The sequence below is a fragment of the Malaclemys terrapin genome, chromosome 11, assembly GCF_027887155.1.
Source record: "Malaclemys terrapin pileata isolate rMalTer1 chromosome 11, rMalTer1.hap1, whole genome shotgun sequence".
NCBI lineage: Eukaryota > Metazoa > Chordata > Testudines > Emydidae > Malaclemys > Malaclemys terrapin.
Window position 1 is genome coordinate 66,800,929 of NC_071515.1, and position 22,610 is coordinate 66,823,538.

At 42.8% G+C, this 22,610-nt stretch overlaps 2 protein-coding genes across 3 annotated transcripts in view; one reads left to right on the forward strand and one right to left on the reverse strand.

Moving 5' to 3' along the window:
* The window catches only part of SCTR (secretin receptor), a 31,516-nt gene extending 19,625 nt beyond the window's left edge, over window positions 1-11,891 (reverse strand). The window contains exons 1-3 of the mRNA XM_054044784.1: window positions 11,385-11,891; window positions 6,547-6,673; window positions 450-560 (exon numbers count right to left, since the gene is read on the reverse strand). Of these exons, the coding sequence (XP_053900759.1) occupies window positions 450-560; window positions 6,547-6,673; window positions 11,385-11,429 (283 nt within the window). The 5' untranslated portion in view covers window positions 11,430-11,891. The remainder of the gene's footprint in view (window positions 1-449; window positions 561-6,546; window positions 6,674-11,384) is intronic.
* Window positions 11,892-19,008: 7,117 nt separating this feature from the next.
* CFAP221 (cilia and flagella associated protein 221) overlaps window positions 19,009-22,610 on the forward strand; it is a 36,041-nt gene continuing 32,439 nt past the window's right edge. For both annotated transcript variants that reach the window (XR_008446616.1, XM_054043308.1), the window contains exons 1-2: window positions 19,009-19,108; window positions 22,318-22,502. Coding sequence is in view for 1 of the 2 variants with exons in the window: in XM_054043308.1 (XP_053899283.1) it covers window positions 22,364-22,502 (139 nt within the window). In the remaining variant the exon portion in view is untranslated. The remainder of the gene's footprint in view (window positions 19,109-22,317; window positions 22,503-22,610) is intronic.

Here is a 22,610-nt window from a genome sequence, read left to right on the forward strand (position 1 = left end):
TTTTTTTTCAAACTGAAAATAAAACAAAAAACAGTTTGGGTCAATTGAAACATTTTGTTTTGAAAATTTCAAACATTTTGTTCCGATTTCAACCTTTTTTCTTTTCTTTTTTAAATTAGGTATAAAATAAGTTATATTTTCAAATGATAAGTCTTTTGAAATGAAAAAAAACAAAACAAAAAATGTTCTTCATCCCTGTCTGGGCCTTCTGGATCACCACAATAAAAAGAGAGTAGTTCGTTTTATTTTTGTTTTTAGTCAATTTCATTTTCAAGCGCTCCTGCATTAGTACAATGATGAAAATATTCAGGCTGCAAACACCACAGAATTCTGGTCATTGGCCTTTAAAAAACATGGAAACATTTTTCTTAGTTTAGGTTTTCTAAAAATGAAATCTGACCTGAAAGTGTCCCCTTGAAAGGATTTTCCTTTAAATTACTTTATTTTACCTTTTTTTCCAGTAAGCATTTGGAAGAATTCTGAACAACGAGCATTGACAGTCTGTCCAATTGAAGAAGAAGGCCAGCAGCTCGTGTTATCCCACATTCCAGCACATCTGCCTATGTTGTAAGAACAGAAGCATCATTGACCATATTCCCTGGACAGTCACATCTTCAGAGAATAAAAACATTCAGTACTGTACTCTTAAAAGCAAGTCTGAAGGACTTTAATGGGGCTTTAATGCTTCCGTTGAAGACAATGATGTCTTCATCCTCTAGCTACAGGTAGTTCCCTTAGCTCCCTTGGACTACTTGCTTCATCAGGATGAGGCAGAGCTGTGGCCTGATTCAAAAGCAGAGAGAAGTCAATGGAAGTCTTTCCATTGATTTCAATGGGTTTTGGATTATGCTCTTGGCCCATACTCCTCTATCACAATAACGGTTTAATGAATTTTTTGGGTCACCTCAGCCTTTCTAAAACTGCCATTTGGAAAGCATCTAGTCTTTTACGTACATACCACAATTCATTTGTATAAATACAAAAATACACACCTTGACTAATATGTTAAACAGCTACAAAATTATATTACAGAAAAAGCCAGAAGATACTGCATTGATGTCAGACTTGTACAAATGTAAATACTGATTACCATTTCAACACCTCATTCATTACAGCTGAGATTGTGTTAGAGTGAATAATGTTAATGTACAGCATTCTGGGCTCAGCTGTGGTTCTCGATTGCTTTCCTGCTGTAAGAGATCAAAACTAATTTAGCTATTCTAGAAAAGCAATTACTGTGATTATAAAGTAAACAAATTACACCAGCTAGTCACAAGTTAGGGGGAAAGAAAGATCATTATTCCCTCCCAAATACTAGTCAAATCTGACAGAGGGCTGACTAACAACATTATTTCTTGCACAAGCCATGCCTTTGAGACTGTACTGTTTGAACCTACTTTCCCACCAATTATTTCAATTTGAGGCCCTACCTTTATTGATTTGAGATCCCACTTGCAATGTATTTAGTGATGTAACTGTTGTGACTTTTTCTCTGTACTGCATCTTTAACTCACTAAGGTCTCTGCTCTCTGCAACGACTGGCAGACATTCTGACTGGAGACTGTTAGCAGAGAAGAACACACCCCACACCCTTTGTGCTCTCTCTCTCTCTCTCACACACACACACACACACACACGGAGACTTTACTTTTGTTCTTTCTTGTTTTGATGCTCTCTTCATTTAAGTACAAGTCATTCAAATTAAAATGACCTGTTTTGCTATCTGTGTATGAAAAAAGTTACACTTGCCTTCACTCAGTTATATTCATTTTAGCCACCCTTCCCCCTCCCACCACCAATGTAACAGACTGAGAAACAAGGCAGCTGGCACGGTGCTGCATTTGCAGACTAAGGGCTCAATCCTGCAAGGTGCTGAACACCTTGTTGAACGGGGCTGGCTGGAAAACAAGAATTACATTTGTGAAAAATTTCCAGATTTCAAAATTTGTTTTTGTTTTGTGATGCAGAAGGAAAATGAGACTTTTGTAAAAAAACGTGTGAGAGAGAAAAGTGTGTGGCACTTTCTACACAGTGCTTAGTACCTCACAGGATCAGCCTCCATCAGACCAACACACATTTCTAAATTCCAGAAATGCTTTCGTCATTTTTCAATTGATTTCTTCCTGTATGACAGTGATCACATTTAGAAACAAGTAGCTTACTCACAGCCAATGGCTTTCAGCTCTGATAAATGCCTCTGCTTGAATGTTTATCTGACCTGGCAACTGTTTATTTCTAAGCAATATAATTTAACTACTGCAGTTCACTCAAACCATACATTAACCCCAGGGGTGTTTATGTTGAGATCTGCTGTGCTGTCTGGGTTTAAAAGCTCTGTGTCAACAGAGCTGATATAAAATCAGTGAAACAGACTGTTCTAACTCCCAAGTATCAGAGGGGTAGCCCTGTTAGTCTGTATCCACAAAAACAACAAGGAGTCCGGTGGCACCTTAAGAATGGGGTTTTTTACCCATGAAAGCTTATGCCCAAATAAATCTGTTAATCTTTAAGGTACCACCAGACTCCTCATTGTTTTTGTTCTAACTCCTTCATTTCACAGAGAACAATAACAACTTAAACACCAGCAAGTCTGTAATATTGGGAGATGGTTTTCTCCAGGACAATGCGGGGACAGAACTAACAAGTTTTTAGTTACTTTTGCCCTTGGACATATAAGGCCAGATTCTCATGTGGCACGAAGCTGTTGGAATCTAGATGTAACTGGCCAGCTGAGAAGTGCCTCCGAAAGGCGGTATCTCTCAGCTGCTGTAAAGCTGGCATACTGGCTTCTGTGGCAACTACCCATCCCAACCCCAGTGTAGGAGGCATGTCAGAGTGAGGGCAGAGCACCGCTGCATTCTAATGATTTTCATCTGCTGTATGCTCTCTTTGGAACAATAGCCAGCTAACAAAAATTAGAGCAGCCCCATAACTGCTCTGAATTATGCCAGAGTGAACAAAGATCCCAGTTCCCTAATAATCTCCCTCCCCAGTCACTCTCCTGCACCAAGCACATTCCAAGCAAGAAAGAATCTCCCCTGCCTATAAACTGGAGTGTAAAAAAGAGTGTTATGGTAATTAAGGGTATGCCTACACTGGAGATGTAATTTCTAGCGTGGGTACGTACAGGTGCTAGCTTTGACCTAGCTAGTGTGCTAAAAATAGAAGTGTAGCTGTGGTGACGAGAGCAATGGGATGGGTTAGCCGTCCCGAGTATAGCCCCACCTGGAAACACAGGTACTTACTTGGACAGAGCCCCTCACCGCAGGCGCCACAGTGGCTGCACTTCTGTTTTTAGCATGCTACGTCCATCAAAGTTAGCACTTGTACGTCCACCCAGGGCCGGCTCCAGGCACCAGCAAACCAAGCAGGTGCTTGGGGCGGCACATTTTCATGGGCGGCATTCCGGCCACCCTTTTTTTTTTTTTTTTTTGTGCTTGCGGCGGCAAAAGCCTAGAGCCGGCCCTGGCAGCAGCAGCGCGTCCTGCACGGGGGGCACCCTGGGCCGCTGTGGTTCGCGTCGGGGAGCAGCACCCGCACCTTGTGGCTGGGCCAGGCAGGCTCCGAGCGCGGGACACTCGGGCTGGGGGCCGCCTTGTGGGGCGCACAGAGCCACCTGCAGGTGCTGCAGGGAGGCCACCCCCCCAGCGCCGCAGCCAGGGCTGGGCGAAGCGGCCTGAGCGACCCAGGGACTGCGGCAGTGTGGCCAGAAGCAGCAGCAGCAGTGGGGCCATAGAGGGCGGGGCGCTGCCATGCAGGGCCCACGTCCCGCTCTCTGGGGCTCCGCTCCCTCTGGGGCTGCCCTGCCCTGGCTCCTCAGCCCCCTGCCGGGGCGATCCCCCGGCTCTGCCCTCCTGGGTCCCACCGGTCCTGGAGGCGGGATCCCTGGCTGGAGGGACCCTGGGCTGAGGTGCAGCCCGAGAGCCCTGCTGCTTACCCCATCCCTGCCAGCGCTGGACCAGCTGGAGGCGAGGGGGGAGCAGACTGAGTCAGCACTGGTGCGGGGGCGGCAGGGGGTGCGGGTGGGGCGGGGGAGAGCCCAGGGTTGGGGCGGCAGGGGGTGCGAGTGGGAGAGGAGAGTCCAGGGCTGGGGCAGCAGGGTGGTGCAGGGGGAGCCCAGGGCTGGGGTGGGGGACAGCCAAAAACTTTTTGCTTGGGGTGGCAAAAAACCTAGAGCCGGCCCTGCGCCCACCCAAGCTAGAAGTTGCACCCCAGCTCCAGTGTAGACATACCCCACTGGTATTTGAGTGTAACACACCTCCCTTAAACCATGGTGGGGAAATCCAAAGGGCTCCTTTTATTCACATAGTAATCTACAGAGCACGGCCGTTCGTGTAGATGTTTTGTGCCTGATTCTGGCACAGCCCTAACATCACAGAAATTAGCAATGTGCAAAGCACAGTTAACTAATCCTGTTTGTTTGGGCTTTTTTAATGGATGTTAGTCATCAGAAGGAGAGCATGCCCCCAACAGAAGCTCTTTTCCTCCCAAACCCCCACTCCATGCCCAGCTACTCCCTCATTCACCAGGTAGAGCTTTTGCAGAGGGGTCCGGGGTAGGTATACAAGAGCAGGGGGAGGGGATGGGGGAGTCAGACCCTGCATAGCTGCCTTCCTCTTTCCTGCATGCTTACTTCTATTATGTCCACCACAGGCTGTCCAGGGGTTGGTTCCGCACTGCACCAGCCTGAGGATCACTGCACGTGTATTTCTCCGCACAGGTGTCAAGCATAAAATCATGCAGATAACAAAAGCACGAAGCCATTAGTGCTGGCAGGCTCCCACAACTTCAGCCTTTGCTGGATGTAATTTAAATTAACCTCACTGATATTAGAAGCAAAAGGCTGCAGCTCTATTTACATAAGACACCAAAGTAATAACAAACCATCATTAAAACACGAACAGGAGGCAGAAAATACTGCTCTTTAGTTCACCCACTCTTCTGAAGTCATTACCCAGGAAAAGGCACACAGCTACCCACACTCACTTGCCTGGGTTTTCTCTGCCACTCTAAAGGGTGACTGATCAGTCCTATTGACTTATGGGAACTGCTTTATTCTGACTTCCGTTTACAAAGTTACACCAAGGATTGAATGTGGCCCTTTGTTTTTAACTGATTTCTTCACAGTTGTTTTTCCAGTAGCAAATCCCATGGGATGATTTCAAGTAACAAATGGAAACAGGCCAAGGAGGCAGTTTTCAGATCTGGATCCAGGATAGGTTTAGACTAGATTTTGGGATTCAAGTTGGAGACTAAATCAATATTAGGTTCTGGATTTAATTAAACCAAATCTCGCAAAGTATCCTCATAAGCTTTGGGCCCCAAATGCAAGACTTCCACCCTCTTGGGACAAACGCAAGGCAGGTTCTAAACACCTCTAGAAATCAGGCCCTGAGCATCTCACTCATTGGGGCAACAAAAACGAAGGCACTCCATATTAGTGGTGCTTCTGAACATTTAGGTGTCTAAACGTCGTTGGGGCTCTGTTTCCTTACCAATAAAATTATAATAATAGCACTTACCTACATGACAGGGGGTTGTGAGGCTTAACTCATGAATGTGTATGTATGGTGCTTTGAGATCCTCCGATGGATCAAAGCAGATGAGAGGATGGACTGTAAAAAGGCAATCCCTGCTTCTAACCACCGTCCTCTTCAATCGCTGGCAAATATGACCAGCCAAATATGAAACAAGTGACCTAATATTCAACTACAGGGAATGTCTTAGGGGAAAGGAAACCTATTGTGCTTCCATGAGACACAGCATGAGGGCTCTGCAAAATTAGATTGTGCCATAGAGTAAGTCCTCCGGGAAGCATAGAGATGCCACTCTTCTTGTACACCCTTTATGCATCCATTTCGTTTTCCTGTGAGGCACTGGGTGCTGGGTAATAAAAGCAACAAAGTAGCTGAGGGCAGGCTTGGTCACAGGCTGGGGCTGGAGAGTAGTAGTGGGTTTGTTACCCTGTACACAGTAACTACACATTTCTGTACACAGTTGCCTTCCTAACGAAGGGCTTCTCTTATGGCCTGTCTCCTTGTTAATAAGATACCACTTGGACAAACCACAGTGGGGAGCAAGGCTGGGGCCATGATCAGATGTGTTCTAGGCAGCTGTTCATATCTACCAAGCAGATCTCTGCTGCACTCTACTTCATCCTTGGGCTTCCCTGAGTTTTCGCTCATCCGAACCTGCTGAGAGTTCAAGCTGCCTTCCCTGGACCAAGGGACATAATAATAAAATTAGGGTGGGAGGAACTAAACACCAAACAACGTGGGGCAAGGAAATTGCTTTGGACTTAACTATCTTGAGTAGCTTTGTATCATCTGCAAATTTTGCTACCTCACTGGTCATACTCACGCTAAGGGCAAAAATCTGCTCTGAGAGCCACACGACAGATCTTGACTGATATTCTGTTCTCCCTATGGGTCAGCGCTCCCATAGATTTTCTATGAGAGTTTAAGCCTATAGAGAGGAACAGTGTGAGATTGCACATCCACAGTGAAGATCTGAGGTTGGAATTTTCTCCATAGATCCACCATTTACCTGAACTCATGAACTGGTCATTTTCAAATGTTCTGTTCTGTCCTTCCTGGGACAGCGTCTCAGCACAGAGTTCTTCTTCCTTCCTCAGGACAAACAGCAAGTCACATATTGGTGGGGTAGCCTTGATCTGCACATTTTGAAAAGAAGTTGAGTTGTTTGACTTTTTCTCTTGAAACATTTGCCACCCACAAAACTCTCCTTACAGTAATATTGTCTATACAGCCCCATCATCTGATTGTGAGTGACATTTCCTTGAACGTATCAGAGGGGTAGCCATGTTCATCTGTATCCACAAAAACAACGAGGAGTCTGGTGGCACCTTAAAGACTAACAGACTTATTTGGGCAGAAGCTTTCGTGGGTAAAAAACCCACTTCTTATGCCCAAAGAAATAATCTTTAAGGTGCCACCAGACTCCTTGTTATTTCCTTGAAACACAGCATATAAAAATAAACCTTTTATTTAACAGTATACAAGCACTTAATGATTTACAGTGGGCCTGCTCCCGCATACTGACATCAATGCGTTCAAGTCTGGGCCCATTATTACTCTAAATACTGTATGAGGAGCCCAACTGTGTTCTGTTACACTGCAAAAACATCAGTGGGGTCTTGGATTGTACTTGTATAACTGAGTGCTGAGTGTGGCCCTACAGAATACTAGACCACAGAATTGTTGGGCATTCTCTAGGCCAGCCTTTCACTTGCAAAACTAGGCCAAATTCTATTGCTTGTACACATACAATCCTATGAAAGTCAACAGTGTGCTCATTCATTCAAAAATCTTGCTGCAAATCGGTGAGGCTGCAGGTGGAGACGTGAGCGCATAAGTGCCACTGAGAGTTTTGTGTAAAATTCATGGCAGGGGCTCTTTACTAATTGTGTAAGTTGCTGAGCACTTTCAGCTTTGACTGAAATGTCAGTCAGCATTGAGAACCTCGAAGGAGAGGATAAGTACCTTGTACAATAGGATCCATAATGATTTCTAATGCAGAGTCTGTTCTAAAGAACAGGAGTGAAATCCTCGCCCCATTCAAGTCAACAGTTAAACTCCCATTGACTTCAATGGAACCAAGATTTCACCCAAGAATATTTTCTTGATATTTTCTTTCTGAATAGAGTTTGCTCTTTTTAAAAGTGGATCATCTCTCATCCAATTGGTCTATTCTATTCAGTATTTCCTTCTTTTCCCCTTCCATTGTGCATCATAATACAGATTGAACCTCTCTAGTCCGGCACCCTCGGGACCCAATTGGTGCCGAACCAGAGAATTTGCCAAACCACAGGAGGTCAATGCAGAGTGCCAGCAGGTCTCCATAGGCGCAGGAAGTAGTGGTGCGGGGGGTGCTGCCACCCGGGATCCTGGACGCCGGCCACCCACTCGGGGGCTCCGATTATGGCCCCTGGTCCCAGCCACCAGCTCCTTGCCCGGGGTCCCAGCTGCTGGCCCCAGCTCCTCCCTCTCCCTCCTGGAGCTTGAACGTTGTGAATCAGCTGTTCGCGGCACTCCGGAAGTGCTGGGAGGAAGGAGGAGGAGTTGGTAAGTGTGGGGCTGCCAGCATGTGAGAAGCGTGGGGGGAGGATGGAAGAGAAAGGAGGTTGGCGCTAGTGGATGCTCCACACCCACTAATTTTTCCCCCTGGGTGCTCCAGCCTCGGAACACCCACGGAGTCGATGCCTATGCCAGACCAGGGAGTGCCAGATTAGAGAGGTTCTACCTGTACAATGAAAGGTCACTCATTCATGTCTGAGTAAAAGAACTTTTTGGAATCACACAAACAGAGAATAGTAACATACGAGAAAAATAACTATTCATGAAATCGGGGTTTATAAATCATTAGATCTAGAACAAAAGCCTTCCAAAAAGAGGGATGCCTTGTTGGATTTAAATGTGTAAAGAAATCAAATTATAGTCACTAGTTTCTGTTGTTAGTTTTAGATTGCATTCCGTCATTTCTGAATTTTGTTAGGTGCCTTTTTTAATAAATGTATTTTTATATTCAAATCAATTACATTATTAAAGAAGTTTAGTACATTTTCAGGACTTAGCAATACAACCCCAGCAGTCCTGCTTAAGATATATTTGTGCAATAGTGTTTCAATTCAATGCAAAACATTCATTACAAATAGGAAAATCACTATCAAGAACTGTTAAAGCAAAAGGTGAAAATGGCCTAGAATCCTCTACAGTGGATATTAACTCTTCTAGGCGCTGGTCAGCAGATACAAAAAATAAATATTAATGACTAGGTTAATGATATTTCCAGAAACAGTATCATTTTTTTTCTTAAAGCACCATACATCATCTCTGGATATCATTTCCTTTAGGTCCCCGAAAAGTTATTTTAGAAATTAAAAAAAAAAATCTTTCTCTGAATTGATATTACACATTATTTTTCTATCCCTAGAATGTTTTTGTCTGTTCGGCAACTTATTAGGTATCTGGTTTGCCAGAGTAACTATTCCCTAAACAGCATATGTTGTACATATGCAATTTAATGTCTTAAAATGATGGGTTTGGGGGACCAAATCATGCTTATCTGACTCCCATGAGTTGTGTCATTGGCTTCAGTATTGGTAGCTGGATTTCACATTCAACAGCTAGTTAAGGAAGAATTTAATTTCTGAGTTAAAGACTTTGTTTCCAACTAAGAAGAGGTTCTATTAGGCCTGATCCTTGGTTCTTTGATGTCAGTGGAACCTGGAGTATGCAAAAAATGAAGGATCTGGGCACACAGTGGGTCTACTTCTGCGATGTGCTGAAAACCTCCAGCAATGCCCTGAGCACCCATTAATGCAGTGACCAGAGAACTAGACAATTAATCTCTCTAGTGTCCACAAGTTCAAAGGAAACAGCCTGATTCTGCATTCCTTATACCCCATTGACTCTGAGCCCATCCAGTTTTCATTTCCTTGTACATTGCCTCTTTTCATGTTAGTGCAGCATGCAGCACACAAGCTAGTGTTTACTGAGGAAAATCAACATTTGATTCCAGAGTTTCTCAGTTGCTTTCCTAACTGCCTTGACTTAAATAACTTCTCCCTCCCTGAGCCTATGCTGTTCCTGTTTGAGGGGGGTAGGGGTTCCCAAAATTTTCTACAGGTTCTAAGTTTTAATTTACAAAAAAAAATAGTTCGTTGTTCTAGTTATATAGAAAATGTTCCAAATATAAACAGCTATAATAATTAGGTGTATGGAATTTACAGAAATCTGCAATTCATGACATTTTCAATAACAATCAAGACTCTTTTTCCAGCCATTTTTAAACTTGTGAAACTATCAGAGCTATACATATTGAATATAAATAGCAGCAATGGCCATTGAATGTAAAACAAATCAGTATGTTATTGTGTTGTATGATAGTTGGGGGTCTGGTTTTTGTGTTTGAGCGGGACTGACAGAGAACAAAGGATTCTTGGACATGAGGCACAAAAGATGTAGGGAGATAGAAGTGGGTGGTTGGAATCACAGAAGAAAGTGGGTGCTTTTGGAGTTCTCAGTAAAACAAAAATCTAGAGTACCCCTGGGCTAGAGCCCAAGAACCTGAAAACAAAAAGAAGAAGAAGCTGGCACTACACGAAACGCAAAAAGTCAGCAACCTGTATTCATCATGGAAACAGAATGCCTAGATCCAGCTTAATACAGTGGCTCTCAAACTTTCCAGACAACTGTAGCCCTTTCAAGAGTCTGAATTGTCTTGTGTACCCCAAGTTGCATCTCACTTAAAATCTACTTGCTTATAAAATCAGACATAAAAATACCAAGTGTCACAGCACGCTACTGGTGAAAAATTGCTGACTTTCTCATTTTTACCATATAATTATAAAATAAATCAATTGGAATATATTGTACTTACATTTCAGTGTATAGTATATAGAGCAGTATAAACAAGTGATTGTCTGTATGACATTTTAGTTTGTACTGACTTCGCTAGTGCTGTTCCTGTAGCCTGTTGTAAAACTAGGCACATATCTAGATGAGTTGATGTACCCCCTGGAAGATGTATCCCTGATTGAGAACCACTGGTTTAACCCATTCTCCAGCAACCATGGGCCAAATTCCTGGCTGGTGTAAATAATCTGTTGCATTGACTGCAATAAAATTGTGCTCAGCTCATCTTCACCAAATGGATTAAAACTGTATTCATCTGCACCAGCTCATCTTCACTTACCCTGGGTGTATTCAAGTATTGATTTTATACTAGTTAGAAAAAACTGGTGTAAGCTGACCAGTTTGCCATGATTTTGCCCCAGGTTCAGCTATCCTTTGTAATTAGTTGATGGTGAGACGCAGGGGTACTGGAGGGTGAATAACGGGGTAAAAGCCCAATAACTTTAGGAATCTTATGCTAGCAAACCAAAATATATGTTGTAAAGCATGTCAGAATATTACATTCTTCCAGTCTGAAACAAGTGAGAGGTTAGTAATGCTGAATATGTTTTTTTAAATGTACGTTTTAACCAGTTTCCCTTTAAGCTTATGGCCCTGATTCTCAGCTGATGCAGATCTGTATAGCTCCAGTGAAGTGCATTGGCACTTTATATACAATTGCCTTGGAGATAATCATTCTTTCACCCACAGAGCTTCAGGTTCTTTACAAAAGTGGGTAAGCATTATCCTCCCCAGTGGAAGATGAGGAAACTGAGGCACAGAACATCGCCATGTCTTGCCAGGGTCACACAGTGAGTCAAGCAGCAGAGCCAGGAATAGACCCAGGACTCCTGTCACCCAGTCTGGTGTTCTCTCCATTAGACTATACTGCCGCATGGAACATGAATATATTTATTTATGCCACGTGTGATTCCAGGAGCTATAAAATAAACAGCTGCAAATACTTACAATTAGAGTTGAGAACCAGAAAAGAATCACCAGAATGCTCCACATGGTCAGTTGCTGTCTGTTTCCTTCATCCCTATGCACGAGAGATCATCAGGCTATTTGTGTGCTCTGCACTGTGGCTTTCTCGGTCCCTTCAGTTTCTTTCACATAGTTCATCTTCCTTCTGGTCTCCTGGCTGGAATTAGCTTTTATCATCCCGAGCCAATGCTCCTCTCCTGCTGCTGAACCCTAGATAGACTCAGCAATGACAGCAGCACCCCCAAACTCGCCGCCTGCTTTGCAGCAAGATCCTATCCCAAGAATAACAAGCACCTCCGTTGAGCATGTTCCTAATACCGTCCTCTTCCCCTCTGTGCTATTATTCACTGTTATCGCTGCATGTCGGGGAGGAATGATCATTCCTCATGTTCAAATTGATAAGGGAACAATCAGGGCTCCTGTGTGAGATGCAAGTTTCACAATGGCAGAGCTAATCTGTAAAGGGGAAATAGTAATTACCATGGGCTCGGAGATGCACACAGCCCAGGAATAAGTGCCCTGCTGGGAAACTGGGCTAGCAGAATGTGATTCAGGCTGCGTGAGCCTTCTCCGCTGTGAACATGCATTTCCAGAGAGCGTGCAGATGGGACAAGTGCAAGGATAAATCAGTAGAGTGAAAGAGTTTCTATAGAGGAACTGTTACTTACCAAGCAGGTGGGGCTGAAGGCAGCAATGCACATTAAAGGAGATCTAAGGCAGGGGCAAGCTTCAGGGGTGAGAGTGGAATATGATCTGCTATTCACACCCCCTAAGGGAAGGAATCTAAATATTCTCTGGACTCCACCCTCAGCCACTGGCGCTCATAAAACCTCCAAGAGAACAGTTCTATTTTTTTTACTGCACTACAGATTTCAGGTCGCCATCACTTTCATACAACTGCTGTACCTCTTGGTGAAATGTAGGTTTGTCCACCCTTCTCGTGCTCCTTGCAGTGATCCAGTGTTCGCAGCATCCTGTTCACTGGCAGCAGAACACTTTTCATTTTAGTGGGGACTGCTGCCAAAGTCAACCATTTTAAAGGGGACAACCTCTTACATGGGTTGTGGGCTACAAGTCCAGGATTGCCAAACCCAAGTGCTCAGAAATCTCCAGCTGCCGAGTTTATTCGAAGTTGTGAGTAAATTCAATCGAGCAATCACACATCCAACAAACCACACGTGTGCAAACACTAATGGCAGCCTCAAAGAAAAGCAGAAATCTGTCAGTGCAATGAAACACAGGATCCCCAGCTGTGGCAAGAAGTATCTGGAAGCACTCTGCCCAACCCACCCTTTCCCATGGCAGCAGGGCCCCCAGAAACATTTAAAAGAGAGGGCCATATAGGACTGAACAGTCAAATAAGCCACAGCAAAGATCCAGATCAACATAGGAGCTGAGAATGTGGCCCATTACTAGTGTAGTCCGTGAAATTAAAAAGCCGCATTAGTTTCAATCTGTGATGCTCCAGATATAGTACAGTGTTACATGAACTTTGCATTATGGCTCTATGAGCAAACTAAACAGAGTACTCACTTTGAACTGTATTAGTCAGATTTTTAGACTCTTTACACATCAAGTTCCAACTAACTTCAATTGTAAGTGCTTGCTAATAACACCTTCCAGTTTTTTCAATATTTCTGTTAAAATTTCTCTGATTCTCCTCCTTCCAGTGATTTGTAATCCTCATCAGATTTAAATCCTGGATTAATTTGCCTCCATTATGATTTGACACTCATGCAATACATCTTTTTAACCTGATGTTTGGAATATCGATTTAAAGAATCACAGGCTAGAGTCACTAATATAAACCTTGATCCGTCAAACGCTTACTTATACTTACAATACCACTGACGTCTGTGTGGTTGCTTACATGGTGAAAGGGTCTGTAGACTCAAGCCAATAGTTTGTGTAAGGTGATCAGATACTAGAGCAGGGGTCGGCAACCTTTCAGAAGTGGTGTGCCGAGTCTTCATTTATTCACTCTAATTTCAGGTTTCGCGTGCCAGTCATACATTTTAATGTTTTTAGAAGGTCTCTTTCTATAAGTCTATAATATATAACTAAACTATTGTTGTATGTAAAGTAAACAAGGTTTTTAAAATGTTTAAGAAGCTTCGTTTAAAATTAAATTAAAATGCAGAGCTCCCCGGACCGGTGGCCAGAACCCGGGCAGTGTGAGTGCCACTGAAAATCAGCTTGCGTGCCACCTTTGGCACGCGTGCCATAGGTTGCCTACCCCTGTACTAGAGTGATGCACACAGCATAAATACCTCCATAGATAGTTTTACTTTCAATTTTTAAATGGACTTTTTTGTTTTAATCCCATTAGGAGTTTCTTTAACTTGGCCCTGTCAGCAAATTTCATCATTCTGGTTGTTGATCCTCTCATTCAGCCTAACTTTTTCATTGAGTGTCATCATCCCCAGAATAACTTACCCAGCACTTTTCCAAAGGCACATTTAGTTCAGATCCAGGGTTCTTGTAGAGATAGGGAGGGAGATGCAGATGGAACCTGGTTATGGTTTGAACCCAAAGGTACATCTACACTGCAGTAAAAGACCTGCAGTACAGCCGTGGGTCAGCTGAGTCAGACTCATGGGGTTTGGGCTGTAGGGCTATAACATTGCAGTGTAGATGTTTGAGCTTGGCCTGAAGCCTGGGGTCTGAGACCCTCTCACCTTGTGGGGTCTCGGAGCCCAGGCTCCATCCTGAACCTAAATGTCTATTTTGCAATTTTATAGCCCTGTAGCCTGAGGCCTGCAAGCCTGAGTCAGCTGACCCAGGTCAGCCGCTGGTCTTTCATTGCAGTGTAGACATACCCCAAGATGACTTTGCAGATAGATAGATCAATAAATAGATAGAGCTATATATGCATGACGTCTTTGAGAGGGAGCATGGGACTAAACCATTATAATACCCTATTTGCTATGATGTGTTCTCTTTTCCTAACCTTCTTCTAAAAATGTCCTGAAGTGTTTTTCCCAGGTAAATGAAGACAGCACTGTACATAAGAATGGCCACACTGGGTCAGACCAAAGGTCCATCCAGCCCAGTATCCTGTCTTCCGATAGTGGCCAATGCCAGGTGCCCCAGAGAGAATGAACAGAACACCCTCTCTGTTTGAAAGGCTGTGTATATGATGAATGCGAGTGGGGAATCTGGAAAAGCAGCAGGCACCAACTCTATACTATACTGCCCTGATATTTGAAGTGATCAACTATCTGCTAAAGTCAGATGATTCTGTGCCTAGACCAGAGACAAAGTCATTGACATCTGAGAGAGGAAACTTTGCTATTGGATAAAGTCTAAAAATTGAAGTTTGGAAGAAATTCTGGCTGTCTTAGGTGCTTATATGGGCCCCTTTAATGTTATATCTGAGCACCTTACAGTCTTTCCCTGGGAGGTAAGGAAGTGCTATTATCCCCTTGCATATAGGAAACTAAGACACAGGGAGACTAAGTGACTTGCCCAAGGTCACACAGGAAGTAGAACAGTCCTAGGATAGTGCCCTAGACCCTACTTAGACCCTGCTTAGACCCTACCCCAGTTAGACCATCCTTTCTCTTCCTCATAGCCTTCTAACCAAAAAAGGAAAGTCACCTACACTAATTACAGTGGTTTGATTGCCTCTCCTGACTATCATGTAATATCAATTTATGACAGATCCTTCAATCAGAAGAGCTCCCAAACCCACACGCTTTTCTTCTACCAATAGTATGCTGCTTCAAATTGATCTGTTTATTAAAAATCAATCAATCTAAATGTTTCTGTGAGCTTTAGAAAAATAACTGTATTATTGTGTGTACAGCTGTTACCTGTACAATTGTGCCCATGCATTTCAATCACAAAAATATTTTCAGAGAAAAACTTCTTGGGCAAAGTTTTAAACTAATTGTTATCAATGTATTCTTTTCTGTTTCACGCAGAACAATGTAATGTGCTGGTTAGTACAGTATGTATGTGTATCCCTCCACTGGATAGAATTAGAACTTCTCAGTTATGTCTCATAGGCCATATACAAAAAACAGCTAATGGAGATTCTCTTCAGTTTACATGAGTATGGTGACAACCATGAAGTCCTAGGAACCATGCATTTGTTACAGTCCCAGTAGGGACAAGATAAAAGTAAGAAGGATAAATGTCATGCAGAATTTTCCCACTAACATGCTGCAGAAAGTGCTTCTATGTAAATGTAAGGCATATGGGTGTACTCCATTTTTAATTACTTGCAATTATATTTTATTAAACAGTAGGAATGAAGATATTGAGAGCTGAATTTTATGAGCTAATTTTTAAAAATGGTTTCATGCCTCTTGATCACATGTGTTTTGAGTTGAGGGTTACACTCCTATCTTCCATTTCTATGGTTGCATTACATTTAATAGAACAGAATTACTGTATTGCTGGAGTATAAAGAAATTTAAAAAGGGGGTTAGAAGCAATCATTTCCTCCAAATAAGGTGTCTACAAGACATTGTGCAAACAATGGCACGGACAGTAATATGATTTGTTCCAGATGTGTGCTCACTGCCAGGAAAAATATATACCAAATGAGAAACAAGTGGAACTGCCACAAAATGCTTTATTTTAACAATGATGTTTTAGAGATCACAAAAATGGAGCAAGTAAACTAATATAGTCTGGTGTTCAACCTGCAAATCCCTCGTGCATGGAACTTCCACTGACTTCAAAGCAAGTGCCAGGTTTGAAGCCCCCCTACTAACTGTACCTTTTAAAGCTACAATAGTATCTTCAGCAACATAGGAGTAGGTTATCAGGAGAGATAGGTCACTTAGAAGTTTAAAGCCATGTTTCTCAACTTTTCAGGTTGGCAACCCCTTATTTGTGGTAAAAAAAAATTGCAATCCCGTTTTTTATAAAAGCAGAAGTAAAAAATGTATCAATGATAACAATGATAAGCCTAGATCATTTGTGTTTGTGTTTTGAGAGGTTGACAGAAAATACTTGACCTTGAAGAGTAAGGGTGAGCTAGGAATAGGGGAGAGAGATTTTCTTTGCTTTCCATTGTAATCAAATTTTGAGTGCATCACAGTCCCCCCTCCTCCAGGGGCCACGGTTGAGAAACGCTGGTTTATAGGGATATTCTAAGACCATGAAGTCCCAAAATGTAGGTTATGTACCAAAAAACAAAAAAGCCCTTTCCTAGGTTTTATCAAGGAAAATATTTATTTATTTATGCTTTCAATAAAAACTGTTTAAAAAAAATCCCCTGTAGCATTTGGAACCCAAATATTGCAGCACCCTACTAATGTAGGAGAATCTGATATTGGTATTGATTGGAAACTAACTAGCAACAAAAGTGAAATTTCCTTTATCTGAGATGATTGACGTTCAAATAGGGGTAGACAGCAACTGCTATACAGCATCTAGCAAAATGGGGCCCTGATCCTGGATGAGTCCTTTGGATCCTTCTGTTACCCAAATAATAAATAGTCAAATAATATAAACAATGAAAAACATTTGGGCCCGATCCTGGAAACTCTTACGAGCACAAGACATTCCACTGAGTCAAACCGATCCCTGTTCATGCACTACCTAAGCCCTCAAAAGAGAGTGTAGGTGGCACATAAGTAGTATGGATGAGCTGAGCTGACCTCTGCAGAGAGAACAATTTCTCCCATTGAAAACAGCCTAATTAAAATCAACGACATTACTAACCTCAGGAAGGGCTTGCAGGATGAGGCCCTTTCTTTGTGTCTAGAAGGAGATAAATAGGCAGCACAAAACCACACATGTAATTTGTCAAGCAATAGAGTTCCAAAAGGTTTCACCTAGAATTTTCTTTAGTTGTTAACATAAAAAATTGACAGTATTCATTGATTTTGTTATCTGAAGTGATTACCGTTAGAGAATAAACTTTCATGTAACGAAATTATATCTGCAAGGATCAAGTGTCTCCAAACTGGATTTCATTAATATTATAACCCTTACCAAATTAATATCGGTAGCACTATTTGGTTTTCTTTATAGGAATTTTTGAAAGATCATTCCATCCCCTAAACGTAAGCATTCATGGCTGCAACTAAAGTATTTTGCTTTTATGACAAACTGCAGGAACCGTCAGGTGACCTTTTATAGCAGCGAACCACGTGCAAGTACTCAGAGTGGACTAAAAGGATTTAATTGGAAAGGGTATAATCTTTGTATGTATTCAGTTCGTAGCTGTTTGGTTGTCCTTTACGTGTCATGTTATTAAAAGTGTGAGCAATTAGATGGAATAATAATAATTAACAATTGTAATTATGAAGATCCCTTTTCCAAAGAATGTACGTTATAATACAATAAAAACACAGAGCCCTGTCTTGCAATCCCTGTGCACTTGAGTGATTTTTGCATAAGTGAGGAGTAAGGATTACTCACGGGAGTAAAAGCTGAAGGGTCAAGCCCATAATTAAAACCCTTTTGCAATCCAAAAAGATAAAGACATTTGCAAACTGTCTTTAAGGATTTCATTTCAAATGCCTCACGGGGCACTGACAAGTTCAAAGTGACAGGGATGAATAAATACATTGCTTTGCTGTTGTTCCAGTGACGCCTGAGAGAAGTACAAGTATTCCCCACACTCACCAAGATGCAGCCACTGAGACTTCATCCTCTAGACCAGTGGTTTTCAATCTGTGGTCCGCAGCTCCCTGAGAGTCCGCAGACTATGTCTAAGGGGTCCGCAAAAGGTGTCGTTACTGTAGAACAGCGGTTCTCAACCAGGGGTACGCGGACCCCTGGGGGTACGCAGAAGTCTTCCAGGGAGCACATCAACTCATCTAGAAATTTGCCTAGTTTTACAACAGGCTACATAAAAAGCACTAGGAAAGTCAGTACAAACTAAAATTTCATACAGACAATGACTTGTTTATACTGCTCTATGTACTATACACTGAAATGTAAGTACAATATATTCCAATTGATTTATTTTATACTGATATGGCAAAAATGAGAAAGTCAGCAGTTTCTTAGTAATAGTGTGCTGTGATACTTTGTATTTTTATGTCTGATTTTGTAAGCAAATAGTTTTTAGGTGAGGTGCAACTTGGGGGTATGCAAGACAAATCAGACTCCTGAAAGGGGTACAGTAGTCTGGAAAAGTTGCGAGTCACTGCCATAGAAGAATGGTTTTCAACCTCGAGTCCGCAGACTACGTCTAAGATTTCCAAAGGCGGCCGCACCTCCATTCAAAAGTGTTTAGGGGTGTCTGCAAATGAAAAAAAGTTGAAAACCAGGACCTGACATATAGGACCGAGCTTCTCTGCTCTACATAGTGCCAGCCTACCCCTTTCTAACTAAGTGGTGGTACTGCCTAAGGCTAAGCTCACTCCCCTCAAACCCTTTCACAAACCACTGACATGAGATTTGGAGGCTAAAAATGTAAACATTAGGAAAAAATCCTTAGAAGGGGTGGGAAAAAAATCCAGGTGTTTTTCTTTAATTTCTTCCCCCAAAACTTTGCCACTTCTCCCCCTGTGCCAGAGCTGAACGTGGTACAGCCCGCTGCAGGCTTTGTCTTGGAACTGAGTTGATGTTAGCCTAGCAACCAGGGGAGAGGAGCTGGGCTGGGGAGATGCTGCTGGCCCTGCTGTGCACAGGGCAGGCAGGTTGCTAGGCTGGGCTGCCCTGCTCCCCCTCCCAGCCCACCACCCCCTCTCACTCATGGCTGTGGTCAAGGCTCTTGGATGTGGCCTGCATGCGAGGTAGGTGCAGAAGTTGGCTGCAGGCTGAGTGCAGGTGAGTGGCTGGCAGCCTGCCCTGTTGTGGGTGTCCAGGACTCTGGTGCAGCAGCATACCAGCCCCCCACAGCACCTCAGTGCAAACAGACCCGCTGCCCTACATCTCCTGCCCTTCTCTGAGCCTGGGGACTTGCTTTAAGGGAGTCTCTCTCTCTGGGGGAAGCAGGGACTTTTGCCATGTGCATGTGTTTCAGTGAGACGTTTAGGGGCACTGTTTTAACAATGGAGAATTTGCAAGCGTGTCTATTTGCAGGTACCAGTCAGGTGATTGTGTATCTGGAGTCCATCTGAATGCACCCTAACCCAATTTACGTGCAAAAACCTTAGTGTATGCGTGCCAGTCAGGTAACTAAGCACCTCAGGCCTAGATCCTCAAAGGTATTTAGGTGCCTAATTCCCACTGATTTTAATCTTAGTTACTGTGGTCCTGAGCCTGCAAACAGCTCTACACAGGAAGTCTCTGCCTGCACAGAGCTCATGCAGGATCAGGGCTATGATTTCCAAATGCAATTGTGTGGGTTTTGTGCATGCCAAGGATATGTGTCCTCCTGGGCACAATTATATTGAAACTTTGGCTCTTATAATCCAACGCTGAATTATTTTAAATCTCCTCCATTCAGATTCTCACCTGGTGTGAGACACAGCCCAGTGCTCATAATAAAAGCAGTCAGTCTCAAGACAGTGTGCTCTAACTTTTTTATGATAGTGTATAAAATAATGAAGCTTTTAGCTTCATAACATAAAACATGAAGATTTATTTAAAGTAATTGAAAAAATATGCAAAACACTCTTGTTATAATAGGAAGCCTGTGACACTAAGGCATCAAGAAACCTGGGAGTTAAATCAGCACCAGCCTCTTTACCAATATGAGTGGAATTTTCAAAAGTGCTTCATTGACTTTGGAGCATACGTCCCATTGCTCCTAACTCACTTAGGTGCTTTTGAAAATCCCATGCTATTTGCAACTGCATTTAATTGTATTCTTATGTATTTAATTTATTACTTGTTAAGTGTGCTCGGTGCTCTACAAGACACAAAAAGATCTAATGGCTCAAGTATTAATAGATGTACAGTGAAATCCTAGCCTTATTTAAGTCAATGTGAGTTTTGCCATTGACTTCAATGGGGCAAGGATTTCACCCATAATGTTTATTACACAGAGTAGTCCGATTGACAGTCCTGCCCCGTAGTTGTAGGATCAGGGTCTTAAAGGCAGACACAGGTGTTGTGGGAGGGAATAATATGGAGAGTTTGTAATGTAGATGGGTGATAAGGTTTGCTATTGTCAGTTACCGATATGAACCTGTATGAAAGAATACTTTCCTAATGTCATGCCATCACCTGCTTTTCACACCTTTTACACCTAATGCGGGACAATAGCAAAGAGGATGATGATGGTGATTTTATAGTTAAAATTTAAAGCATAAATTTAAGTAACGCAAATGGAGAGAAAGTGGCCTGCTATTTATAATTGTTTTAGCATGTTGTTTTGTACATTTTTTTGGGACCAGTATAAAATTACCTTTGCTCTGGTAATACTGATGTTTTCTCACCCTGATTTGTGTAAAGTATTGAATCCAGAAAAGCTAACCTGTAAAGCCAAAACATGCTCATTTACTAATAAACATTATGCAGGGCCAGAAATCAACATGGCATTTTACGTGCTTAGGAGAAAAGCACAGACCCTGCCCCAAAGAGCTTATAGCCTAAAGGAGGCTAGACAAACAGACAGCAGGACAAAGGACCATTAAACAAAGAACCAGGGATCTGTGAGTCTCTGTTCCTCAGATCAACAGATCCAAGGAACTTGTGTGGAGTGTCTTTCTATAATGCTCCTCTCTGGAGCTCTTCCCCAACCACTGTAGTGGCAGCCAGTAGCTATAGGCCAGTGGGCTCTATAAGACAATAAGAATTGTAAAGCATGTGTAATGCTGTACTCCTGGATGGGTTGTCTGCAGTGGGAATTGATGTGGGACCTCTGGATCTTAAAGCCTGAGCATCTACTATCTGAGTTAAAAGACCCAACTCTGTTAGCTAAGTCTGTACCAGGCTCATCAACCACCGTATGTGGCCCAGCTATCACTAGAGGGGAACAGAGCCACACATTGAGTAGGGGTTGGTTTCACTTGCAGGAATGAATGTTGCATCAAGCATGTGATTGTTTTTAACCCGGGGTCTTGTGCATGCTACTTAATGTGGCCCCACCAAGTTTCCCTGGCCACACCCATTCTCCTTGGTCGGAAGAACATTTGTGGAGAAGGGAAAACGGGGTGCTACTTGAGGGAGGGAAGCATCTGGCATAGCGGCTTTTCCCCTCCGTGCTTGTGCCATAGCATTGTTCCCCTCTCCTCCATGCAGCAGGTGTGGGAGATGGGGGAGGAAAAGGGCCTGTTATATTTGTGAGCAAACTTCCATATGGATTATGTCTGGTTTCCTTATTGCACAATGTTTTGGGCATTTCTCTAGATAAGTTTCTGTTTTGATAACTGTGCTTACTTAAACAGGATCCATAATCCCCTTGGCTTGCTGAATTATACATTTATCTTGGTTAAATAAATAACCCATCCAAACACTATTTAAACAAAAGATTTAAATACCCTTTCTATAATCTGACATATTAGCATTTAACAATTAAAGCGGAACCTGCAAGTTAACACCCCACACCCAAATACTTATGAGATACTAGAAGAACCAGCCTGGGCAATGAATTTATCAAAAGAACCTTTTCTGCCCTTGGTTGTGTTGGAGGACACTGAGGGGAACAAACAACCATACAGGCTCCACTGGGAGATACTAGAATATCTCCATTAGGAGATAGTAGAGTGTGCAGGTAATGCCTGTCCAGGGGAGGCAGGAAGGCTGGTCCATCTTATCTCGGGCTAACATCATTCAGTGGCTGGAAGTCAAAGCTAGACAAATTCAGACTGGAAATAAAGGTGTAAATTTTTAACAGTGAAAGTAATTGACCATTGGAACAACTTACCAAGGGTTGTGGTGGATTCTACATCTCTTGACAATTTTAAAATCAAGATTGGATGTTTGTCTAAAGATTTGCTCTGAGAACTAATTTGGAGAAGTTCCTGCTGGATACAAGGAGTACAAGGAGAGAATGAGACTGCACCAGTCAGCATGATATTTTGTGTTAAGATTAAACTTTTGTGCTTGATCACAGGTAATGACATATCTTGGTACTCGTGGGCCTACATTTCCATGCCAACATGGAGGTGGTTCAGTCAGCCCCTTTAGAATTCAGTCATGCAGAAAAATCGTTTAAGAAAGTACCCACCATCCTTTTGGACAGCCTTGTGGAGGAGCCTCAAAAGGGAAATGGTGTCCCCAATCACTTGCTGGAGTCGAGTAAGTAGTCTGCTGTCTGACCATCCTCCAGGCCGGAACATTGGGACAAAGGGTCAAGAACATTGTTACTTTTCAGAGACCCAGTCCTGCTCTTTTTGAAGTCCCATT